General features: G+C 41.1%; 1 protein-coding gene across 3 annotated transcripts in view; it reads left to right on the top strand.

The window, feature by feature from the left end:
* FRMD3 (FERM domain containing 3) overlaps positions 1 to 19,131 on the top strand; it is a 240,238-nt gene extending 221,107 nt beyond the window's left edge. For all 3 annotated transcript variants that reach the window (XM_061627122.1, XM_061627103.1, XM_061627113.1), the window contains one exon: positions 15,122 to 19,131. In XM_061627122.1, coding sequence (XP_061483106.1) covers positions 15,122 to 15,720 — 599 coding nt within the window. In that variant the 3' untranslated portion in view covers positions 15,721 to 19,131. The remainder of the gene's footprint in view (positions 1 to 15,121) is intronic.
* Positions 19,132 to 20,144: the final 1,013 nt, after the last annotated feature.

Raw genomic sequence — 20,144 nt, forward strand, 5'->3', positions numbered from 1 at the left:
CAACAAGTAAGGCACGTAAAGCTTGTAAATTAATTGGGGAGGGGCCCTTTTCCCTGAATAGTTCCTGGTGGGGGCTGTTTTCTGCCACCTTGCTGGTCTCTGCCGCCTCCCCTATAAACTCTGCCTCTAGGACAGGCAGGGGAAGGGTGCGCTGCCCCACAAATGGAACATTTGTGGTGATAATGACATGGGTTGCATGTGCAGACCCCCCCAGGCACTAAAATCCCAGCACAGCAGCCATTGTTGAACCACTTTCCCCGCATTACCGCGGGGAAGGGTAGCTGCCGACTGCTTGCTGAGAAGATGCCCACTATCACATCTAAACTGCAGCCATAGCTCATAAACTGCAGCCATAGCTCAGGCTCCTTCTTGCCCCATGGCAGAGACACATCGCATGCCACCCGCATACGAAATGCCTCATCATACGACAACCAGGCCAATCCTGAGAACTCCACATAGGCCCTATAAATTATGTCCAAGTACTTCAAGAGAGACATCCCTTTTTGATGCTGCCTCTCAATCAGCACTCCTGTGTATATCAAGTACTCTGGCAGCCAGTTGGCCCAGGTGCGGTCCACTCTCCTGCGCCTGGGCCTCTCTAAGTCACCATCAGCCTCCTTGTCTTTGTCCCTTTTGGGGTGCTCCCTATTGAGGAGTGAAAAGACATCAACATACTCCCCCCTCCAAATTTTGTCTTTTGTCGAAGGGAGCAGGTGGAATCCTAAGGTAACGGATGCCTCCCTGAAAGGGATAGCGTTGGCAGCAACAGCCCCTAAAGGGTCTGGTAAATTACCCTGACTCGCCATTGAAAGTGGTGGTTGCTGCACCTCCACTTGTATGGCTGTTGGAGCAGGCCCCCCAGGTGACATGGCTGATGTCATCACCTGTCCATTGTCGGCATGTTGCCAAATTTGGCTGCATGCCACCTGGAGTGGTGGTTGAGACGTACCACTCACTTCCAGTCTGAAAGGAGTGGCAGATGCTGTCTCTGGACTGGTGACCCATGGACCCTGAGGAGGCCACCCCCAGCCTGGTGACCCAGCTGCCTGAGTAGGCCTGGCAGACTCACCTGCTCCCACCAGCAGCCTAGTCATGCTTGCAGCTTGGCACTCCACCGCAGCTCTTTATATCCCACCAGCCTGGGGTGTAGCCACCCCTCTTCCAGTCCCCACTGCCGTTGCCGGTGCAGAAGGAGTCACTGGCACCTCAGGCACCATCTGGGTAGTGTCAGGGCGGGCTTCAAGAGCTTCAAGCCTCGCTAAAATCGATGCAAGGATATCATTAGTAGACCCCTGCCACTGACCCGCCGTAGAGCCACCCGGAGCCTTAGCTTTTGTATGCTTTGACCTGGTAACCCCTGATGTGGAAGTCCCAGGAGTGGCTGCCCGCTCTGAAATAGGCGGGGCAACCCAGGAGCAGGGGTTGGTGCCACCCTACCCCGCTGCTCCAAAGCCTCAAGGTGAGCTAGTATAGCAGTCCATGGTGGCGCCTCCTCCTCATCTGAGGACCCAGGTGCCGGGGGAGGGTGTTTTTGTGGAGGCCTAGAGGCCCTCCCTTTACCTTTTGCCCCCCCTTTCCCTTTTTGGATGGCATAATTACTCAGTCCACCAATTTATTTTAATGGCTTTCGTCTGTTTAAGTGCAGCAGCGTAAGCCACTGCCTGTATTAAGCCACTGCCTGTAAGGTATGCTTAATTTATTCAAAGCCCTGCAGCTCTATTACTCTAGTTATCTCTGTCAATGAGTGTGTGATCTTGATTAACTGGCTGCAGAAAAACAGCCTTGATTAGTAAAAGCCTTGCAGCGCTTTCCCTTTAATTTATTGCAGACACCATTCAATGTGTGTGTAATCTTGTTTAAACAGCCCTGAGGCTATACTGCAGGGAGATGCCAAGCACCTCCCTCCCCCACCAGCTGGGGGGGTGACCCTCAGCATTCGCTTAGCAAGCCCTTGATAAAAGGCCCGCTGCAGCCGCCGCCGCCGCTCGCACAGCCTGTATAACCCATCTTCAGGTGCTACCCCCCCCGCTGGGGAAGGTAAGGCCCCAAAACCTCTTGAATGCGGTCAGTGCAGCAAAGAACTAGTGCCAGAAAATGGCGCCGAACATGTGGTTGTGCCAAAATGGCCACTGCCGCTTTGCTGTGCTCCGCTCCCCTCTGCTGTGTCCCTCACTGTCCACGTTGTAGCTGCAAAAGGAAGGTAGGAGGGGCTGCTGGGCTTAAATAAGCACTTTGCCTTCATTAAAGATGGAGGCAGCAGCTTCGTCCCGACCTGCAATTGTGCCCAACCTGCCAGCTACGCGGTAGCAGGGGGTTACATAGTTATACAAACATTTATTTTAACCAAATTGTGTTAAAATATTTATAAAACTAGAAACAAATAATTTGCACTAAAACTCTACAATTGAGAGCAGAGGGTTTAGAAAAATACTTAAAACATATTGCTAACAGTGTTACAGATCACACTCTTGTGTAATAGTTTTGATAATGTCATCAAGATGGCCACCATCAAAATTCACAAAATCATGACCATCTCTTTAAATAGTAGACAGATTTTAATTTATAAGGTCTCATTTTGTAGGCATTTCACAGAACTATAAGTTTGATCCCTAAACTTTAACTCAATAATTTTTAAAGATATTTGTGTACTTATAATATTAACCTTATCTCTATACTAGTTTTGGGTGTTACACAAGTAATAAAGACAGAACAAAAGCATTCCTACTGGAATTTATTTTTTGTGTATGGTTAAATTGCATATTTATTAATAGGTATTTTAATAGGTAGTAAGTTGAATAGGTGACAGTTTTATGTTGATAGTAATATGTAATATAATTGCAGTGTTAACAGCTTATAAAATCATTCACTATTGTTTATCGAGAGCCAGTGTGGCATAGTGGTTGGAGTGTTGCACTATGACCTGGGAGACCAGGGTTCGAATCCCCCCATGAAGCTCACTGGGTGACTTTGGGCCAGTCACTGTCTCTCAGCCTCAGAGGAAGGCAATAGTAAACCACCTCTGAATACCGCTTACCATGAAAACCCTATTCAAAGGGTTGCCATAAGTCGAAATAGACTTGAAGGCAGTCTATTTCCATTGTTTATTGGAACTGTTCATTGTTACTGTAACATAACTGTTCACACATTGCATATCCGAATAGGCTTTAGTCAACATGTTCACCATCACCACCATCATCTTCATTATCAGAGTCTGAGAGGTCCAGTCCAATAGGAGAAGTATTATCACACAGATCATCATTTGCAGTGCATAGCCAGGAAATGAAGAGGCAAGACAAGATGAAGTGTGGGTAAATCAAGGGCCTCATTTATTGAAATAAAGCCAATTAAATGCTTGATTACATAATAAATGATCTGCAGAGACAAGTGTGGGACCTAACTCTTACCCAATTGGGCGAGGACACCCTGCCATGGGAAAGGGGGTGGTCCAAGCCCAATCCCCTTTTCCAGGCCCCATCCCCACAGGGTGGTTAGGGAGGCCTTCCTGCTCCATCCCCCCTCAGGGCCGCACAACTCTGAGTGGGTGTTACAGGTTAGCCCCAAAGGTGAGCCTTATCCTACCAACCGGCCGCACAACCTGGAAGGCAGGCCTCAGAACCCACCAGTCACCTTAAAGGGTGCCTAAAGGTGGTCACCAAACCCTATCCTGTGAAATTCCCGCACCTATCCGCCACAGAAGAGGACATGCCTCAGCTTAATCCCTCTTCCCCCACCTGCGACAAATAATTATGTGCAGGGCACTCTGCAGATCAGTCAAAAACAGATCATTACCCAAGTCAGACATATGAACACCATCTGGCCGGTAAAGATCAGCCCTTCCACACTTCACCTCCGGATAATGTATTACCTCACCCTGCCAACCAGCAAGGGTGAGCTGGACTTCCCTATTTACCTTCTGACAAGCCTTGTTCAGGCCCCTGGGGTCAATCCCACCCTTCCAACTTGTCCTGGGGAGGATATTGGACTAGACAATTACGGTCCCAGGCCACCTCCGTCGTATGGCTGCAAAGTCCAGGCAAGCCTGAATGACAAAGGCTTTCCCCTTCAACAGTCCCAGGTCGTTGCCTCCCAAATGTGGAGGGTGCTGCACCAACAAATCATCAAAAAGCATTGGCAGGAGGCATTCCCACAGCATGCCACATCTACCCAGCCACTGGACTAAAGTGCAATGGCTGAGCCCCAACTGGGTTCCGTGTCTGGTCTGCAACACCCTCCTCTTGGGCCAGAACACCATCTGTAGCCACATATGAGTACCTTGACTCTCTCCAGCACCCTCCAACCTGTTAAAACAGAAACAACAATTAACAATATGCTCAGCTGCACAACGGTTAAGGAGGGTCCTTAAATGGCCTACCGCTAGTACCCCACTGCCTCCATGGCTGTGTTCCCACAGCCTAACATAGCTACTATAGAAGCTACACCAATCTGGAAAGAGTGTGTACCGAACTGGTTGGGATCCAACCACAAACATGACAGTAATTAAAAACTCCAGTTAGCCCTTCAAAGGCAGAGCGGTCACTGCACTCTATTATAATGTGAGTAGTAGTTTCCATAATATCCCATACTGGGTAATCTGCATCTTTATTATCCGAGCAGCCCTTGCTGGCTCAGCATAACAGTAGATCAGTTGGGATTAGATATGGTATGTTCTGAATGTGGAAAGAATTGATGAAATGATCCCTAATAAATCATGGCCACAACAGTTCTGGATACAATGCGCCATGTGCAAAGTCCATCCCTTCTACTTCTCAGGTGTGTTTGCTACTCCTGATACAAGTCTCAAAGATGGCTATTTCTGTTCCTCCCCTGTCTCAGAAACTGGTCAGGTTACAGTGACAAGGCCCATCTGCCAATGGACCCAAACTGAAACTTAGTCAAAGGCTGACCATCCTGGTGCCAAAATAACAACCCTCTAGACTTATCTCTAAGCCGCAAAAATGAGCCTAAAGCCCGGACTGGACACAGCCTGTGTACAGGGAAGAGGTCAAAGTGATGACCAAACCTCACCCCCTCTGGTAAGTCTCTGACTTGCGCAACTGAATCCAAAAACAGCTGCCACTTCCTGAAACATCACCTCCTCCAAAGCCCAACCAGATCTGTCATTCCTAAAAAGGGGGCAAAGCAACTCTCCCATCCAAAAGCCCCCCCCCAAAAAACGCTATAACAGCACTACATGAAATAAGACTGACTCAGAGCTAGAACTACATAAAGATACCCAAAACCCATGAAAGCCCAACAGCCTCAGCCCATTCCATTGGCTATGCCTTTGCACACCAGTTATCCTAAAAAATAACCCCAAAGCCCCAAAGGCAACAGAGTGAATTTACACTCTGCCTCCAATAATAAGTTCCATGGCCAAAAGAAACCCAATTAAATTGTTCCAAAATTCTTGGTGCATCTAATGCTTCAACTCCCCTAACTTCACTGATGGTAAATGGCAAGCTTGCACCACTGAGTCAATCTCAATTCCCAAAAAAGGTAAGCACAGGCAAAGGGCCCTCAGTTTTTCCCAGGGCCAAGGCACCCCTAGCTCAGCAGACACGTCAAAATACGTATATAGGTCAAAACATTGCTGTGACCAAGCATAGGAAGGTAGTCAAATGGACCCAGTACCCTACCCTTGACTACTTCCTTATCTATTTTCTCCTGCACCACTACCTCCATTCCAACTACCGACTTCAAATTCCCTGACATGTAAGGGCTATGCTCTCCAACAAATGAAATCCTAAAACCAAACCCAAAACTTTTATTTATTTATTTATTGCATTTGTATACTGCCCCATAGCCGAAGCTCTCTGGGCGGTTTACAACATTTAAAAACAAATATACAAATTTAAAAACATTTTTAAAAAGCAATTTAAAAACCAATGCTAAAATGTGTTGGCTTCAGGCACACCTCATCACAAAGATCATTCCATAATTTGGGGGCCACCACTGAGAAAGCCCTCTCCCTTGTTGCCATCCTCCGAGCTTCCCTCAGAGTAGGCACTCGGAGGAGGGCTTTGATGTTGAGCGTAGAGTGCATCTGCCCACCTAGGATACTGATGGAGCAAAGGCAAAACCCACAAATATTAATCAGGGTGGGACCCCTTACCTGAAGGCTGCCCTCCAGATCCGGGTTTTTTCCCCTTCTGAAAACCCTTAACCCCTTAGCTCTAGAGCAGTTGGTAAAAGGATGGGAGCTAGTGCAGATAGAACCCACCTGTACACTACAAGATCAAAGGCCCTCCTCCAGGTGCCTACTCCAAGGGAAGCTCGGAGGAGAGGGCCTTCTCAGTGGTGGCCCCCAAATTATGGAATGATCTCCCTGATGAGGTGTGCCTAGCGCCAACACTGTTATCTTTTTGGCACCAGGTCAAGATTTTCGTCTTCTCCCAGGCATTTTAGCATGTGTTTTATATTGTTTAAATTTTTAAATTGTGTTTTAAATTGTTTTTATAAGATCTGTTTTAAATTGTATTTGTTTTAATGTTTTTAGTTACTGTAAACCGCCCAGAGAGCTTCGGCTATGGGGCAGTATACAAGTATAATAAAATAAATAAATAAATAAACACTCATTTCTAAATTTACACAGGTTCCTGTTGCAAAAGCCCTTAGCACTGAACTCCCAACAGAGCAGGCAGTGTTGAATCCCCTGCCCCATGGACCCACAGGAAGGTGCCACAGTGGCAGACTGACCCAGTAAATGCCCACTATTTGCCTTATCCCCTTGCACAGGCCAAGCTGCAGTCATGAACTGCATCCACAACCAGGGTCCTTTCTGTCCCTCTGTAGGTTTATATCCACTGCTGCTCTCATCCTAAAAGATTCATCATAGGCCAGCCATGCTAACCTCATGAATCCCATATGTGCCCTAAATATTATGTCCAGGTATTTCACCAAAGCTGCTGCCCTCATAGGCTGGCGCTGAATCACCACCCCCATATAAATTAAAATCCCTGCCATCCACTTACCCCAGGTCCTATCCACCGTTTCAACCAAGATGGCGGCAGAGGCTTCAGTCCCTTATGAAAACCTCGGCCACCATCTTGATTGATGGCAACCCTGCACGCGCAGTGTGCGCAGCCACAAAGAACAGCAGAGAAAGGTAGGTGAAGTGGGGGGATGGTGGTGGGGGATGGTGGCAGGTGATGGCGGCGGGTGGCTTGGAAGCTCATGTCTTGCGATCCACAGTGCAGCTCGTGCCACGGATCGCAAAAGGGGAGCGGAGGGGCCCGGGGCAGGCTGATGCCCAAGGGCCCCGGCATTCCTGGAGCTGGCCCTGAACCTGGCAACCCTAGCCCCGACTCTAAACTTTCTGACCCCAGTCCTCTGGGTCCTTAACAGGCCAGCCAGGCCACACAGGAGGCCACCAAATGAAGCAGGCCTGCCAGGCCTAGCAGAGACACTCCATGTCCAGACTCCAAACCTTGCAGGTCCCTAAGGGCCCGCCAACAATGCCACTGCAACTGCTGCAATGCTCCTGCCTCAACCTCTCTCTCACGCTCCAATGCTGAGAAGCTGACACCCCTCCCAGGTCCTCTGTCACACACCTTTTGCACCGCCAAAACAGATAACCAGCTAAGCACCTAACGTGGCCTAGTGACCTGTTCCTTCCAAGGCCCAAAGCACCTAACATGGCCTACCAACCTGCTCCGTCATCACGTCAGGCCAGAAAGAGACTGAGGGAAGGTGAAGCAGGGCTTAAATAGCCACCCTGCTCCACCCCCTACGTGACAGGCATGTGTGGCCATGCCATGCCCAAAAGGGGAGCAGCCTTGAAGTCATGCCAGGTCTTCCCTGGCATGACTGCAAAGGCCCGCCATTGCCAGAGCCCTTGGGTCTGATGATGGCAGGAATTCCTTCACACTTGTCTGTACATGATGGGTTGTTGCACAGCATTTGAAGGGTGGACTGCACCTGTTCTTTACACATGAATATCTGATCAACTACAGAATTGAATCTGGTGTGTATCTCATGTCTAGGGTTGCCATATTGCCCGGTTAGCTGGGTTTTACTCAGATTCTTTGCATGCAACCCGGCGCCCATTTAGCCCCTTAGGTGGCCCGGATTCTCAGCTTTAATTTAAAAAAAAAAGTCTAGGTGGTCCGGTTCATGAGATATACATAAAAATGTCAGCTGCCCCGACTGTTAAATGGTATTGCATTTAAGAAATCATGGTACGAAATGGCCTGAATCAGTGTAAGGCAGATTCCTTGGTTCCTAAAAGTGGGAAGAGACTCAAGGGCCACAATGACTCCAACATTTAGTTATGTATTTTTATTTACAACATATATATACCCGCTTTATTGTAAAAAATCTCAAAGCGGTTTACAGAAAGAATTAAAACAATAAAATTATTGGCAAAAGCATTAAGGACAGATGCTTAAAAACATTCAAAATAATAAAACCAACAATGAGTTAAAAGCAGATTTAAAAACACAATAGCTTCCACATGCCTGGAGAGGCTTGCCTCAAGAAAACTGATTTTAGCAGGTGCTGAAAAGAGGCGTCTGCCTAATGTCAATAGGCAAGGAGTTCCAAAGCGTAGGTGCTGCCACTTTACAGGACTGATTTCTTACAAGAGCAGAACAAGTACCATGTGGCGCCCATAACATGGAAAGCACAGCTTGAACGTGGACTGGTAGCAAATCAACCAATGCAGATTTCAGAGCCAGAGGTATTATGTGCTGATAGGATCTCACTCATGTCAGCAATTGTGCTGCAGCATTCTGCATTAACTGCAGTCCCCAGGTCAGGTTGTGCCGCATGGGGATTTCTGTGACCTTGACTGACTGGCTGCTAGGATTTTTTTAGTTTGGGTTTTTGGTTATGAATCCTAACTGGTTGTGGGATGCTGAGTTTTCTGTCTTACTCATAGGAATCTTGTTGTGGTTGGTATGGTATTACATTTAGGAAAGTGTTACTGCATTTTGTGTTGTTTTTTTCCTATTTGCATTTCACTTATCTTTAACCTCACTCTGTTACAGCCATAGAAGCAACAGCAGCATATGCAAGATAATTAACTCCCATTAGTGATAAGAGCAAGAATTTATAATTATTATTTTAATTAAAACAAGAGGCTTATGAGTACTTTGAAGAGGACCAGATATTTATTTTCTTTCTGAGCCCAGGACTGGGTCTTTCATGATGCCCGGTGGGGGGGGGCAGGAGAGTAGTCGATAAGACAGACATCCTGGCATTGGTAATCTAATTAGCAAGGTATGTGTGGGATTGTTGCACATTTCCAGGCCCAGTTTCATTTTGAGTAGGGAGGTGGAACCTGTGTAGATGTGGTTGAACAAAGGGAGAAGAAATTTTGAGTTAAGCAAAGCTCTGCTTTTTTAAAACCTAAGAAACATACAGATACTTTGAATGTCTGAGTGCCTGCACCAGTGGAATACTGGACGAACTTGTAAAACTTGCTGCAACAGTATTTAGAACTGAGCATGTGGTGTGAAAGACTCCTTTTCCTAACATTTTGGCTTCTTGTTTTTCTCCACCCACCACATCTCTGAAATATATCATATACGTAATGGTTAACAGTACTACTGCCCTGACTTACTTTATGTTTGTTGCTATTTTGTGTTTTTATTATGTTTTTATATTGATTGTGTATTTTATTGTTTTTATTCTATTTGTAAGCTGTCCTGAGTTCTGTTTTTAACAGCAGAAGGGCAGGATATAAATCCTCTTAATCAATCAATAAATATTCCCTAGTGTTGGAAACTAGAGTCTAGGCATTTAAGGCTGAAAATGTTAAGTTTTTTTTAAAAAAAGATTTCTCACATCTTTCCCCAGTTTTTGGTGGTAATTCCTAGGCACCAAAACAAAACAACTGGACAATCCAAATATCAATATGCAAATAATATGCAAATAATGTGCACAATATGCAAATTAGCCTGCCCAGATTTGTGGAACTGGAATATGGCAACCCTAGTCATGTCATAGAGATTGGGAGATATCTATCCATCCTCTATCCATGCTCAACAGGAGATGGAGTTGTTGGGCGTGCTTAATCATCTTGGTTCTAAATCATAGCTTGATAGTTAGCCCTCTTCATTGCAGGTATAAAAGCACTTTGTGTACTTGGTAATTTTTCCCAATTTGTCTGTTTCCCAGAAAACATGGACCAATGTTAACTCCACAAGAGTAGTTATTCTGGTTCTTGGCTGATAGACCTGGAAAATGAATGCTTCTTATTTATCAAATACTTTGTCTGGGATTGTGTCTTGTGTTCCTAGTGAGTTTAAAGCAAGAAGGGTGTCTTCGGTCACTGTAGTGAATGCTTTCCAGTATGAAATTTTACCTTTCTCTGATAAAGTACTTGTACAATCAGATCTGGACAATGCTTGAAATGCAAGCAATGCAGAAGCCTTCAAAGGGCCTAGTGATTGAAATATATTCACAAGTGATATAACATTTTTTGCAGAAGGAACAAAGTAAAACTCAGGAGGAAGTCTTGGGTTCTTCATACAGCAAGAACCAAAATATCAGTGTCCTGTGCAGATATATAAATTTTTTTAGCCCCTCTTTCTGTGGTATTGATGGCATGTAGAATTATCTTGGTATCTACTTCTTCCTGGGCACTGCTAAGAAACTAAAGAACAGTGTGAGGCAGCCACGTCTGTACACTATGCAGCTACAAAGTTCTTTCTAGTCATTTTTGCATGCTGAAGCACCTTATGAGCTAGGTACACAGTTAACTCATCTTTGGTGCTCATGGATGAAAGTAGCTTCTTCATAGTAACATTTCCTATGTTCGTGCTGTCTATTATTTTGTACTGAGTGGGTGATATCCCCTGGAGTCTCTTTTGTTTTGTCATACTCTTAATAGAATTGTCTTTATATGTGTCATACACCAGGTGTATTTCATCATGCTCCCAATACTTGCTCTGAATTCCAGTCACAACTCCTAATAGACCTAATTATTTGCAACACTTCACCATTGCCATGTACTCTTGCATCATTTTCAATGTTGGGTTTGATTGTCCTTGGATCTCACCAAATTCCCTTATTTGTCCAGAGAGATTGCATTTCTCTATGGTGGTTAACAGATCTTCAATATCGCTGCTTTTGGTAAAATCAGATTTACCTGGTAGGTTTTCAACCTTCTTACAAATTTCTTCACATGGATGCTTCTTAAAGAATGTTTTTAGGTAGCAGTCATACAGTGCAACAAGTGTACACGTGTGAGTTTCTACATCATGTCGAAGGTGTTTCCCCACGTAATGTGATGCATAGTGCTCCAGGTTGGAATTTTTGGATGACTACTTTGTTGCTTAGCTTCATTAAGGGCATCTGTAATAATTGCATCTTCATCCTCCCTGTTTGTACATTGTGTACTCTCAACATGCAAAAAACTAGACTTTGCTATACTTCCCCTTTTGCATAGACACCAAGCCAAGTCTGTATTTTGGAATATTTTCAAATCCTTTGCTTTCTAATTGACAACAGATTCCTTAAAAAGTGTACTTTTTGGCTTTAGGATTTTTGGACCATTGTAAGGAATGAATTCTGTCATGTTGTAGGGTCTTTCTTGCAGTGAACAGTTATGCATGCCTGTTTCAGAGTGTAATGGGCTGTAATTCATCTTCCTCATGACATTCTTGATAGCAAGTCATAACAGTTTCATGGAGGGTTCCCTTACCATCTGGTGTATCCTCAAGAAAATATAAATTATCTGCAGCACAATAGACAAATCTTCCTTGTACAAGATTTGGTGGCAGGTATATTCCTTCATTATGTTCCATACACTGCAAAACCCCATTAGGTTAAAGCTGTCTCAAACTGAAGAACTTTAATGTAGTCAGCTGAGGATCCTAAACCGTCTATAAGCTGCACATATTTGCTATGAGCTTTTGAATGTATTGTTAGGCCAACAGCATCATGAAGTGGAAGGTACAATGTATGCCTTACTGATGTTGACGTGCAATATGAGGCCTGTCTTTCTGTCAGGCACTTTGTGACAATACAGCTGCCCTCTGGTCCAAACATTTGTTCTCACTCTGCATGGTATCAAACTTACTTCTGCCACCTATACACCACTTGAAGGAGGATATCAGTTCTTGTGGTATTGCTTGTCTTGCTTGGTCAGGTATAGATTATATAAATTTCCACTTCTCCTCTGTAAATATGGTTTTCCACAATATTTTAGCAGCATGTTATAGAACATTTACATTCAAATTTAAGTTGGCAGCTGCTTCTGTATTTGAAAGTACTACATCCTTAACTGATTTCAAATAAATATGCTGTGATTGGCATTCGGAGCTAAGATTGCTGAATTCTATGTCAATTTCAAAACGTTGGTTTTCTATGAGTGTTTTCAGTGTTTTTCTCGACATCTTTACCTTTAATGCCTTTTTAGTAACATATTTCCCTGTAACGTCTCTCAACTTCTTCCATTGAAAGAATCTTACCTTCCAAAAGGGCCTCTACTAGACTCAATAAACTCCGCCTGACTTTCACATTCTGCCAAATTAGGTGGTGTTTGAGCAGGTTTTTTAACACTTCTCAAGATATTGGTTACGTTTCTCATGTAATGTACTTGATGACAGGTTATATCATATGCATAAGCATCTTTTGGATCAATGCACCCACTCAACTTCAGTTTCCATTGGCTATTCTCACTTAACTGTGAACCTCCTTATAAATCTTCTGACCTGCATCCATTGTGGGAACAATGTGTAGTGCATGCCTTCGAGCTTCAGGTCTATCACAAAAGAACCAGGCATTCTTTTGTACTTGTGCATCTTTTGATCTCCTGCTGGGAGCCTCGATCCTGCTTACCATGCTTTCACTAACTGAACTTTCTGCCACTTTTTAAAATTGTATCTAGCCTGTAATCTTTCTAGATTTAAAAACATATTTCTTAAAAAGCTTTAAAAACATCTTAAAAAGCAGTTCCAACACAGACGCAGACTAGGATAAGGTCTTTACTTAAAAGGCATGTTGAAAGAGGAAGGTCTTTAGTAGGCATTGAAAAGATAACAGAGATGGTGTCTGTCTAATATTTAAGGGGAGGGAATTCCAAAGGGTAGGTACTGCTACACTAACGCTCCATTTCCTATGTTGTGCAGAACGGACCTCCTGATAAGATGGTATCTGCAGGAGGCCCTCACCTTTAGAGTGCAGGTTACACTTATTGTTATTTTGTAGCTGTCTGAATTACCTTTAAACTGAGACCTTAAAAATTAAAATCCATCCACTTGTTATGGAGATACTGATGATTTTGTGAACTTTGATGGTGGCCATCTTGATGACATCATCAATATTATGTGTCACACATAGAGATGTAAAATTTTGGGAAGTTTTGAAGCCATGGGAAAAGAACTGTTTTTTCTGTTTTTTTCCAGAAAAAAACAGCAATTTTTGAAAAAATTGAAAAAATGCAATATTAGCACTTTTTACAGATTGAAAGTCACTTTGTTACTTCAGGAACATCAAATGTAATTATGTACAAGTTGGTTTGGCATAAAATTATCACATTTGGTATATTAAAAGTTCATTTTATTCAAACAATTATTACAAATTGAATTTACTTTTTAAAAAAATTTACTTTTTTTTTTAAACAAATGGATCTGCAAGATCCTGAACTGTAAGGAGCATGTGAACTTTAAGGAACCTCTTTCATTTTGCCAGTTTATGAGGAGCAGGCAAAAAATGATTTTAAAAAAACAACAGAAGAAACCATCAACATTAATAACAAAGAAAATTATTTATGTCTCCGCCAGTCCTCCACAGTGTTAAGCAGACATAAAGCATCCATTCCCATAAAAAGAACTGAGAAAAAGGGCAGGGACCAAGATTCAATGAAATATTTTATTCATCATGCTAAAATAAAACATTCCGTAATCATTTTTTTCTCTTTTTTTCTATTTTTCAGAAAAATAAAATAAAAAAGGCATTGGAAAAAATGGGAAAAAACATTTTCCCCAAATTTTTCTGTTTTTTTTCTGTGCCTTCACATCTAGTTGCACACCAGTTAAACCATGGAAATTATTGTTATTCTGTAGCTCTCTGGTTTATCTTTAAATTGAGACCATCCACTATTTACAATTCATGATTTTGTTAATTTTGATGGTGGCCATCTTGATGATGTCATCAAAACTATGCGCCACACACCATAGAGTTACACCATGGAACTTATGTACCTACAAGTAGTGTTTGATCAAATAAAACCAACTGCACATTCTTTTCACAAATTCTGCCATGGGGCATGATTTTTGTATATATGTTCCTGGATGACAAGTACTATGGATTAAAATTCAGATTGCCAGACATGTTTCAACTTCTTGGTCTTCTTCAGTGGCTAAAGTACAGAAAACAGAAGTTGCCACTCCAGAGTTCAATCAAAGAGTTCAGGCTTGCATTCATTCATATTGATGTTATTTAAGAAAAAATATATACCATATTGCAATCTGTCTTCCCCCCCCTTAAATCATACTTAAACCACTCTCCTAGCACTAGTCTCTAAACAGAGCTATATAATCTTAGCTACCACATGGAAAGAAGGTCAAAAATAAAGCTTTTTGAGCAGATCAGTTATAGAACTCTCTTCAATTAGTTTTGAACTTAAAAGACAGAAGCATGATTTTAATACTCTCTTGCATGCAATACTGTAGCATGTAGTACCTTGACATAGTGGTTGATGTTGTATCCTAGGATACAGTCTCATAACTAGGTAAGGATATTAATGGTTTGCCATCTATTCTTATCTGCTTATATTGTAACTAATAGATGCTAAACTAATGCTGCATGTTACCACATACATGTTAAATGCATCTGACAGTACAAAGTATCCCATGATTTCAAAATTATGGTTGTACCAGACAGTATAATATCTTAACATTACATGTGAGGTTTGCAAGATGTGGATTTGTGTTTTGATATTTAAAAGCTTCCAATATGTGCATTAGTAACAGTAACAATATGTATATAAACTTTTGAAAAATAATTTAAAAATTCCTTTCATTTAAGTTTGAAATGAACCAGTTTCAGTAATTCTTTTTGGATTATGAACAGTTCTTTCTGAAACTTCCTTGCACTATTTTGCTTATAGTTGTATCTCTTTGAAATGTTTGCTTAAGAGCTTAAACTGCTTATTTAAAATATATTTTTATAGGTATCCAACTGCCGAATGAAGAAGATGTTAAAATACCTATGATATCCAGCTGTCCTGTTAAGGAGGCAGATGATAGTTCAGATCTTTCTATCGAGGATGAAGAGAAAATTAAGGAAGAACCTCTAACAATCTCAGAATTAATGTACAATCCAAGCACCAGCTTGCTCCCTACTCCTGTTAATGACGAGGAGATTGACCTGCTTTTTCAAACCTCTCCAAGGGCAGAGAATGAAAAAGAAGATACAGATTCATTTGAGGAACTGGAGGCAGATGAAAATGCATTTTTGGTTGCAGAGGAAGAGGAGCTGAAAGAAGCTAGGAAAGCACTTAGGTGGAGCTATGACTTCTTGATGGGCAACATGAAGATAAATGCTGTTGTGAAGAGTTTTTCCAAACTACTTCTTGTTGGACTTGGAATATTGCTGGTTGTTTTCCCTCTTCTGCTTGTTCTCTTGGAATCAGACCTTGATATCTCCTTCCTCCATGAAATACGCCAGACTCCAGAGTTTCAGCAGTTTCATATTGAATATTACTGTCCTCTTAGACAGTGGATGGCCTGCAAAATAGACTTTGTTGGCCACTTGTTGGGCAGCTCTTAAACACTAAGAATATGTGACATGACTAAGGGCTATATTCAAAACTAGTGAAGTTCTGTCAGTACTAGGTGCTCATAAGCATATTTAAGGCCATCATGAAGTAGTTCTTCATTTTTGATCCATAATAGACTTTGAAGTTCTTGGTTTCCTTTTCATAATTTAATGATTGATTTAACTACAATATTTAACTACAATATTTAACTTTCAATAACCAAAAAGCAGTTTGATTTCCTTGTTTGCCTGTTTTTATTCAATGACTGAATACAACAGAAATTTATCATCTCTATCATTACAAGCCATGATGTGCTAAATATAGCAGCAAACAGAGGGTGATGTTTTTGAATATACTCCTTAGTAAAACAATCTTTACTAACCAATGCCTATACAAACAATGTTCATTGCGGGGTTTTTCTTTCTTGGTTTGATTTTTCATTAAAAAATATATTTTTATGTGTTTACAAGATTTTGGTAAATTTTGAGCAAAGACAACTTGAAGATTTAAGTGTATAGATTACAAAAATAAATGCACAACGGCATGTCGTGGATTTTTAAAACGTTTTAGCAACTTTTTTTTAATTGAAGAATGAGGTTCTGAGAGATCTGCACAAGATGGCAAGCAATTTAGAGGGAAAGTAGGCAAGGCCTACTTGATTGAGTTGAAATGTCACTCGATCCTCAAATATCATGTTTCTGATGGCCAAACTACACATTACAAAGCAAACATGGAATTGCTTTATAATGGTAATATAGAGGTTATTTGCAGGGGAGAATTCACTGGCAGCAGGAAATATTTAAGCTTTCTTGTACCCACTAATTCTTCCTTGTACTATAGCCATTTTTCAACTGTCACTCTTTGGTAGGTTACAAGACTAGAAGAAGCCCAGCTCCCTAGAGGGAAAATGTGCAGGGGAGACTAAGTAGGTACAGGAATGGTTGCGCACTTTCTTCAGTCTGTTGATTCTGCCCAGCAAATCCACCTTATCCCTGCAAGCAATCCCCTTTCCAAGCACATGTTAGCTAGTATAATGTGTAGTTCTGCCTGGGCAGTTCTAAAGCTGAAGAGAGGTGAGTACTTTTTATAAGGGGGCAATTCAGTTTTTCCTGTGGTTTACCAGTTCAGGTAGTGGTAATGAAAGGTCTTTGCAAGGCAGCGCAAGTATAGTCTGTAAGAGGTTTAGGGAATTATGATTAACTGTAGATTGTTGTACATAACACAGAAATGTGGATATCAAAAAAACAAAAACAAAAAAGTCTAGATAGACTTACTTAAATATGTAGAAGTGAAAAATACACTAGTTTCTAAAAACAGAGACGGTCTTCGTGGAAAGCATCCTACCCCCTGAATCCCAAGCATTTGAAGATAAATTTCTTAGTAGCTGATTCCATTCATTATTCTTTCATCATGGTACATCCCAAAGTTTCTTAGTTGTTGATTCTATTCATTACTGTTTTATCATTATAAATGCTGAGTCACCATTTTACATTATTATTTCTTGTGCATGGTAACTCTCTTACCTAATATAAGTGGCAATGGATGCACATGGTTTATTTGTAAATGTGTCCCTATGACAGTGGTGTGTAGTTATCTTTGTTGTCTTGATGTGCTGGGGATTTTGTTCATGTGTAGCTCCAAGTACTTCTAAGAGGCTATAAATGCATAAAACCTCATGTGTGTAGAAAAGATCAGTATGATCCAGTGCCCAATTTTGAAAAACAAATATTTTGTATTCTTCGGTTTGGATTGCCTTACTCTTTATCTAACTGTATCAATTGCAGGACTCTTGGCCAACAGGTTTTCTTCTGCCTGTACTAAAAAACATGACTTTATTTGCATTATTGCTGTAAGAATTGCTTCTATTTATGATTTACATGGAATTTATGAGTGTATAAACTAATTTTTATCATTTAACCTCACAACAACCTCTTGAGGTGAGTTCATAATGTTGTGAATAATTTAACCAGCTATTTCATCCATGAAGGGTGTGAATCATGTTTAACATGTGAAAGCAAATGTACAGCACAATCTAGGCCTCTGATGAGCATGATTAAGGCCTTCTGATTCTTAAATAACCCATATGTGCTTAACTGCACATCAGATTGTGCCAGTAATTTGTCCAATGTAGATTTAGTAATGCTGAGTTGGGGAAACACTGAGCCCTTGATTCAGAGCTCTAATGGAGCACCATGTATATTTTGGAGCTCCCACGCATGCAAGTAGCTGTTGAATCATGATGGAAGTCTTCAATTTATTTCCTCTTTTTATCAAGTTGGCTACTTTGGAAAATTTTGGCTAGTCCCCTTTGCTTGTTCTTCATGTCTTAAAAGGTATTTGGTACCTTTTTATAATAACTTGTTTCAACAATAACTATATGAACAGTTCTCCTGTGTCTAAGGTTGGTTCAGATCATTTATAGCTCTACCTTTAAGGTTTTATCTTCAAATCCTGCCTTTCCTAAATCAACAGTTCCCTTGCGAATAATTGCTAATCAAGTGTTTGGTGCATATTTAATACTTTTACAGCTCCTAGCTGAATCCTTTTAAATCCATTTAGGAGACATCTGTCTTGGTTTCCAAAACAAAGATAACAATCACCTGTATTTTAGGCACTATGGTTATAGAAGATGGCAATACAGACTTTGCATATAGTGTACTAAAAATAAAATGAAGTTCTATTCTGGGTCCTATAGAAATAGATAAATAGAGACCTAAATTTACTGAGCCCCATAATTATAATCAATTAGACCTCTGGGTTCTAAAATGTAGTCTTGTCAATGTCATAGAGCTCCAGAATCATTAGGAGCATTGATTTGATTTGATTTGATTTGATTTGATTAGGGAAGGGTTGAGTTGCATGAGGAACAGATTACCTCAGAGAATGGACTGTGCAATAAGAATGCATGTAGGGGTAGATGCAAATGCATGTACATGATTGTACAGATGCATATACACATTTTTGATCCTTTACAGCTTTCCTAGGTTGAATTCTGTTGAATAATGAGCACATCTTTTCTAGATAACACCTTTTGTACATAACAGATAAAGCTGATATGAAGCTGGGGAAGAGTGTGTATATAATCAACAGTATGTACTGCATAGACCGAAACAAAGTCTTGTCTCCAGTACTGGAAATGTCTGGCATATGAAGAGCCCATAGGTACAGTATTGTGTATTTTTGTTTGTGCTTAGAATATTGTAAAACATTATGTACTTGAAATCAATTTTGTGATTTGTCTAATAATTATAAACACAACTCTGGGAAGAATTAAATAGGGTTTATTTCATGAAATGCAAACACAAAAAAACTAGGCAAAAAGGTACCTGTAAACTTGAGCCTTATCTTTGTAAAGTTCACATTTCTATGTCAACATCTTGATTGTTTTATATGTTAATATAATGACAGGACTCCCTAATAAAAATATGCTGAAAAAAGCTACTCTTCAGTGTTATGCTCTTTATGGTGCAATAAAGTTATTTGAAACAGGACAGCATCTGGGTTATTTCCACTTGTATCAAAGGCATCACATTTAGAGAAAAATGATTAATGGCACAGTCCCAAACTTGATATGGCAGCACACAATTCAAAGGACTAGGTATACTGACACATGTCCTGATGTCACAACAGGAAGATATATTGACAATATGTAGAATGAGAATGTGAGACATAAAAAGGAAACTCAAGCCAAGTTATTCATAGAAATTATGTTTGTTATGTCTCATAAACTGTAGAATGAGCCATTCATGTTTGAAATACACTGTGCATGAGGAACTCACTTGGACATCCTCTTTACTACTAGCAGAAACTGCCCAGCATTGCTAGGAAATTCTAAGAACCCCCCCCCAAAAAAATATCAGTGTCACTTTTGGAATCAGTGGTTAAAATCAGTGCAATTTGGAAAGGTTCACTCTGCCATCTTAATTCAAATGGTGCCCAATTGTAGCCAAATATAGACAAAAACCTGCTCCTTCATGTCAGGAACCATAATTCAAAATGATCTCTTAAGAGGTGTCCAAATGCATAGAGACAAACAACCTTCCAAAATGTTTGTTTGTTTGTTTAATTTATATTCTGTCCTTTTTCCAGTTAGGAGCCCAGGGCAGCAAACAAAAACATTTAAAACACTCTAAAACAACTTAAAAAACAGACTTTAAAAATATATTAAAACATAACATCTTTAAAAACATCTTAACGTGCAATTTCAACACAGACACAGACTGGGATAAGGCCTTTACTTAAAAGGCTTGTTGAAAGAGGAAAGTCTTCAGTAGGTGCCAAAAAGATAACAAAGATGGCGCCTGTCTAATATTTAAGGGGAGGGAATTCCAAACTTTTGGGTGCCACTACACTAAAGGTCTGGTTCCTATGTTGTGCAGAACGGACCACCTGATAACATGGTATCTGGAGGAGGCCCTCACCTATAGAGTGTAGT

The sequence above is a fragment of the Rhineura floridana genome, chromosome 1 (genome assembly GCF_030035675.1).
Source record: "Rhineura floridana isolate rRhiFlo1 chromosome 1, rRhiFlo1.hap2, whole genome shotgun sequence".
Taxonomy (NCBI): Eukaryota; Metazoa; Chordata; class Lepidosauria; order Squamata; family Rhineuridae; genus Rhineura; species Rhineura floridana.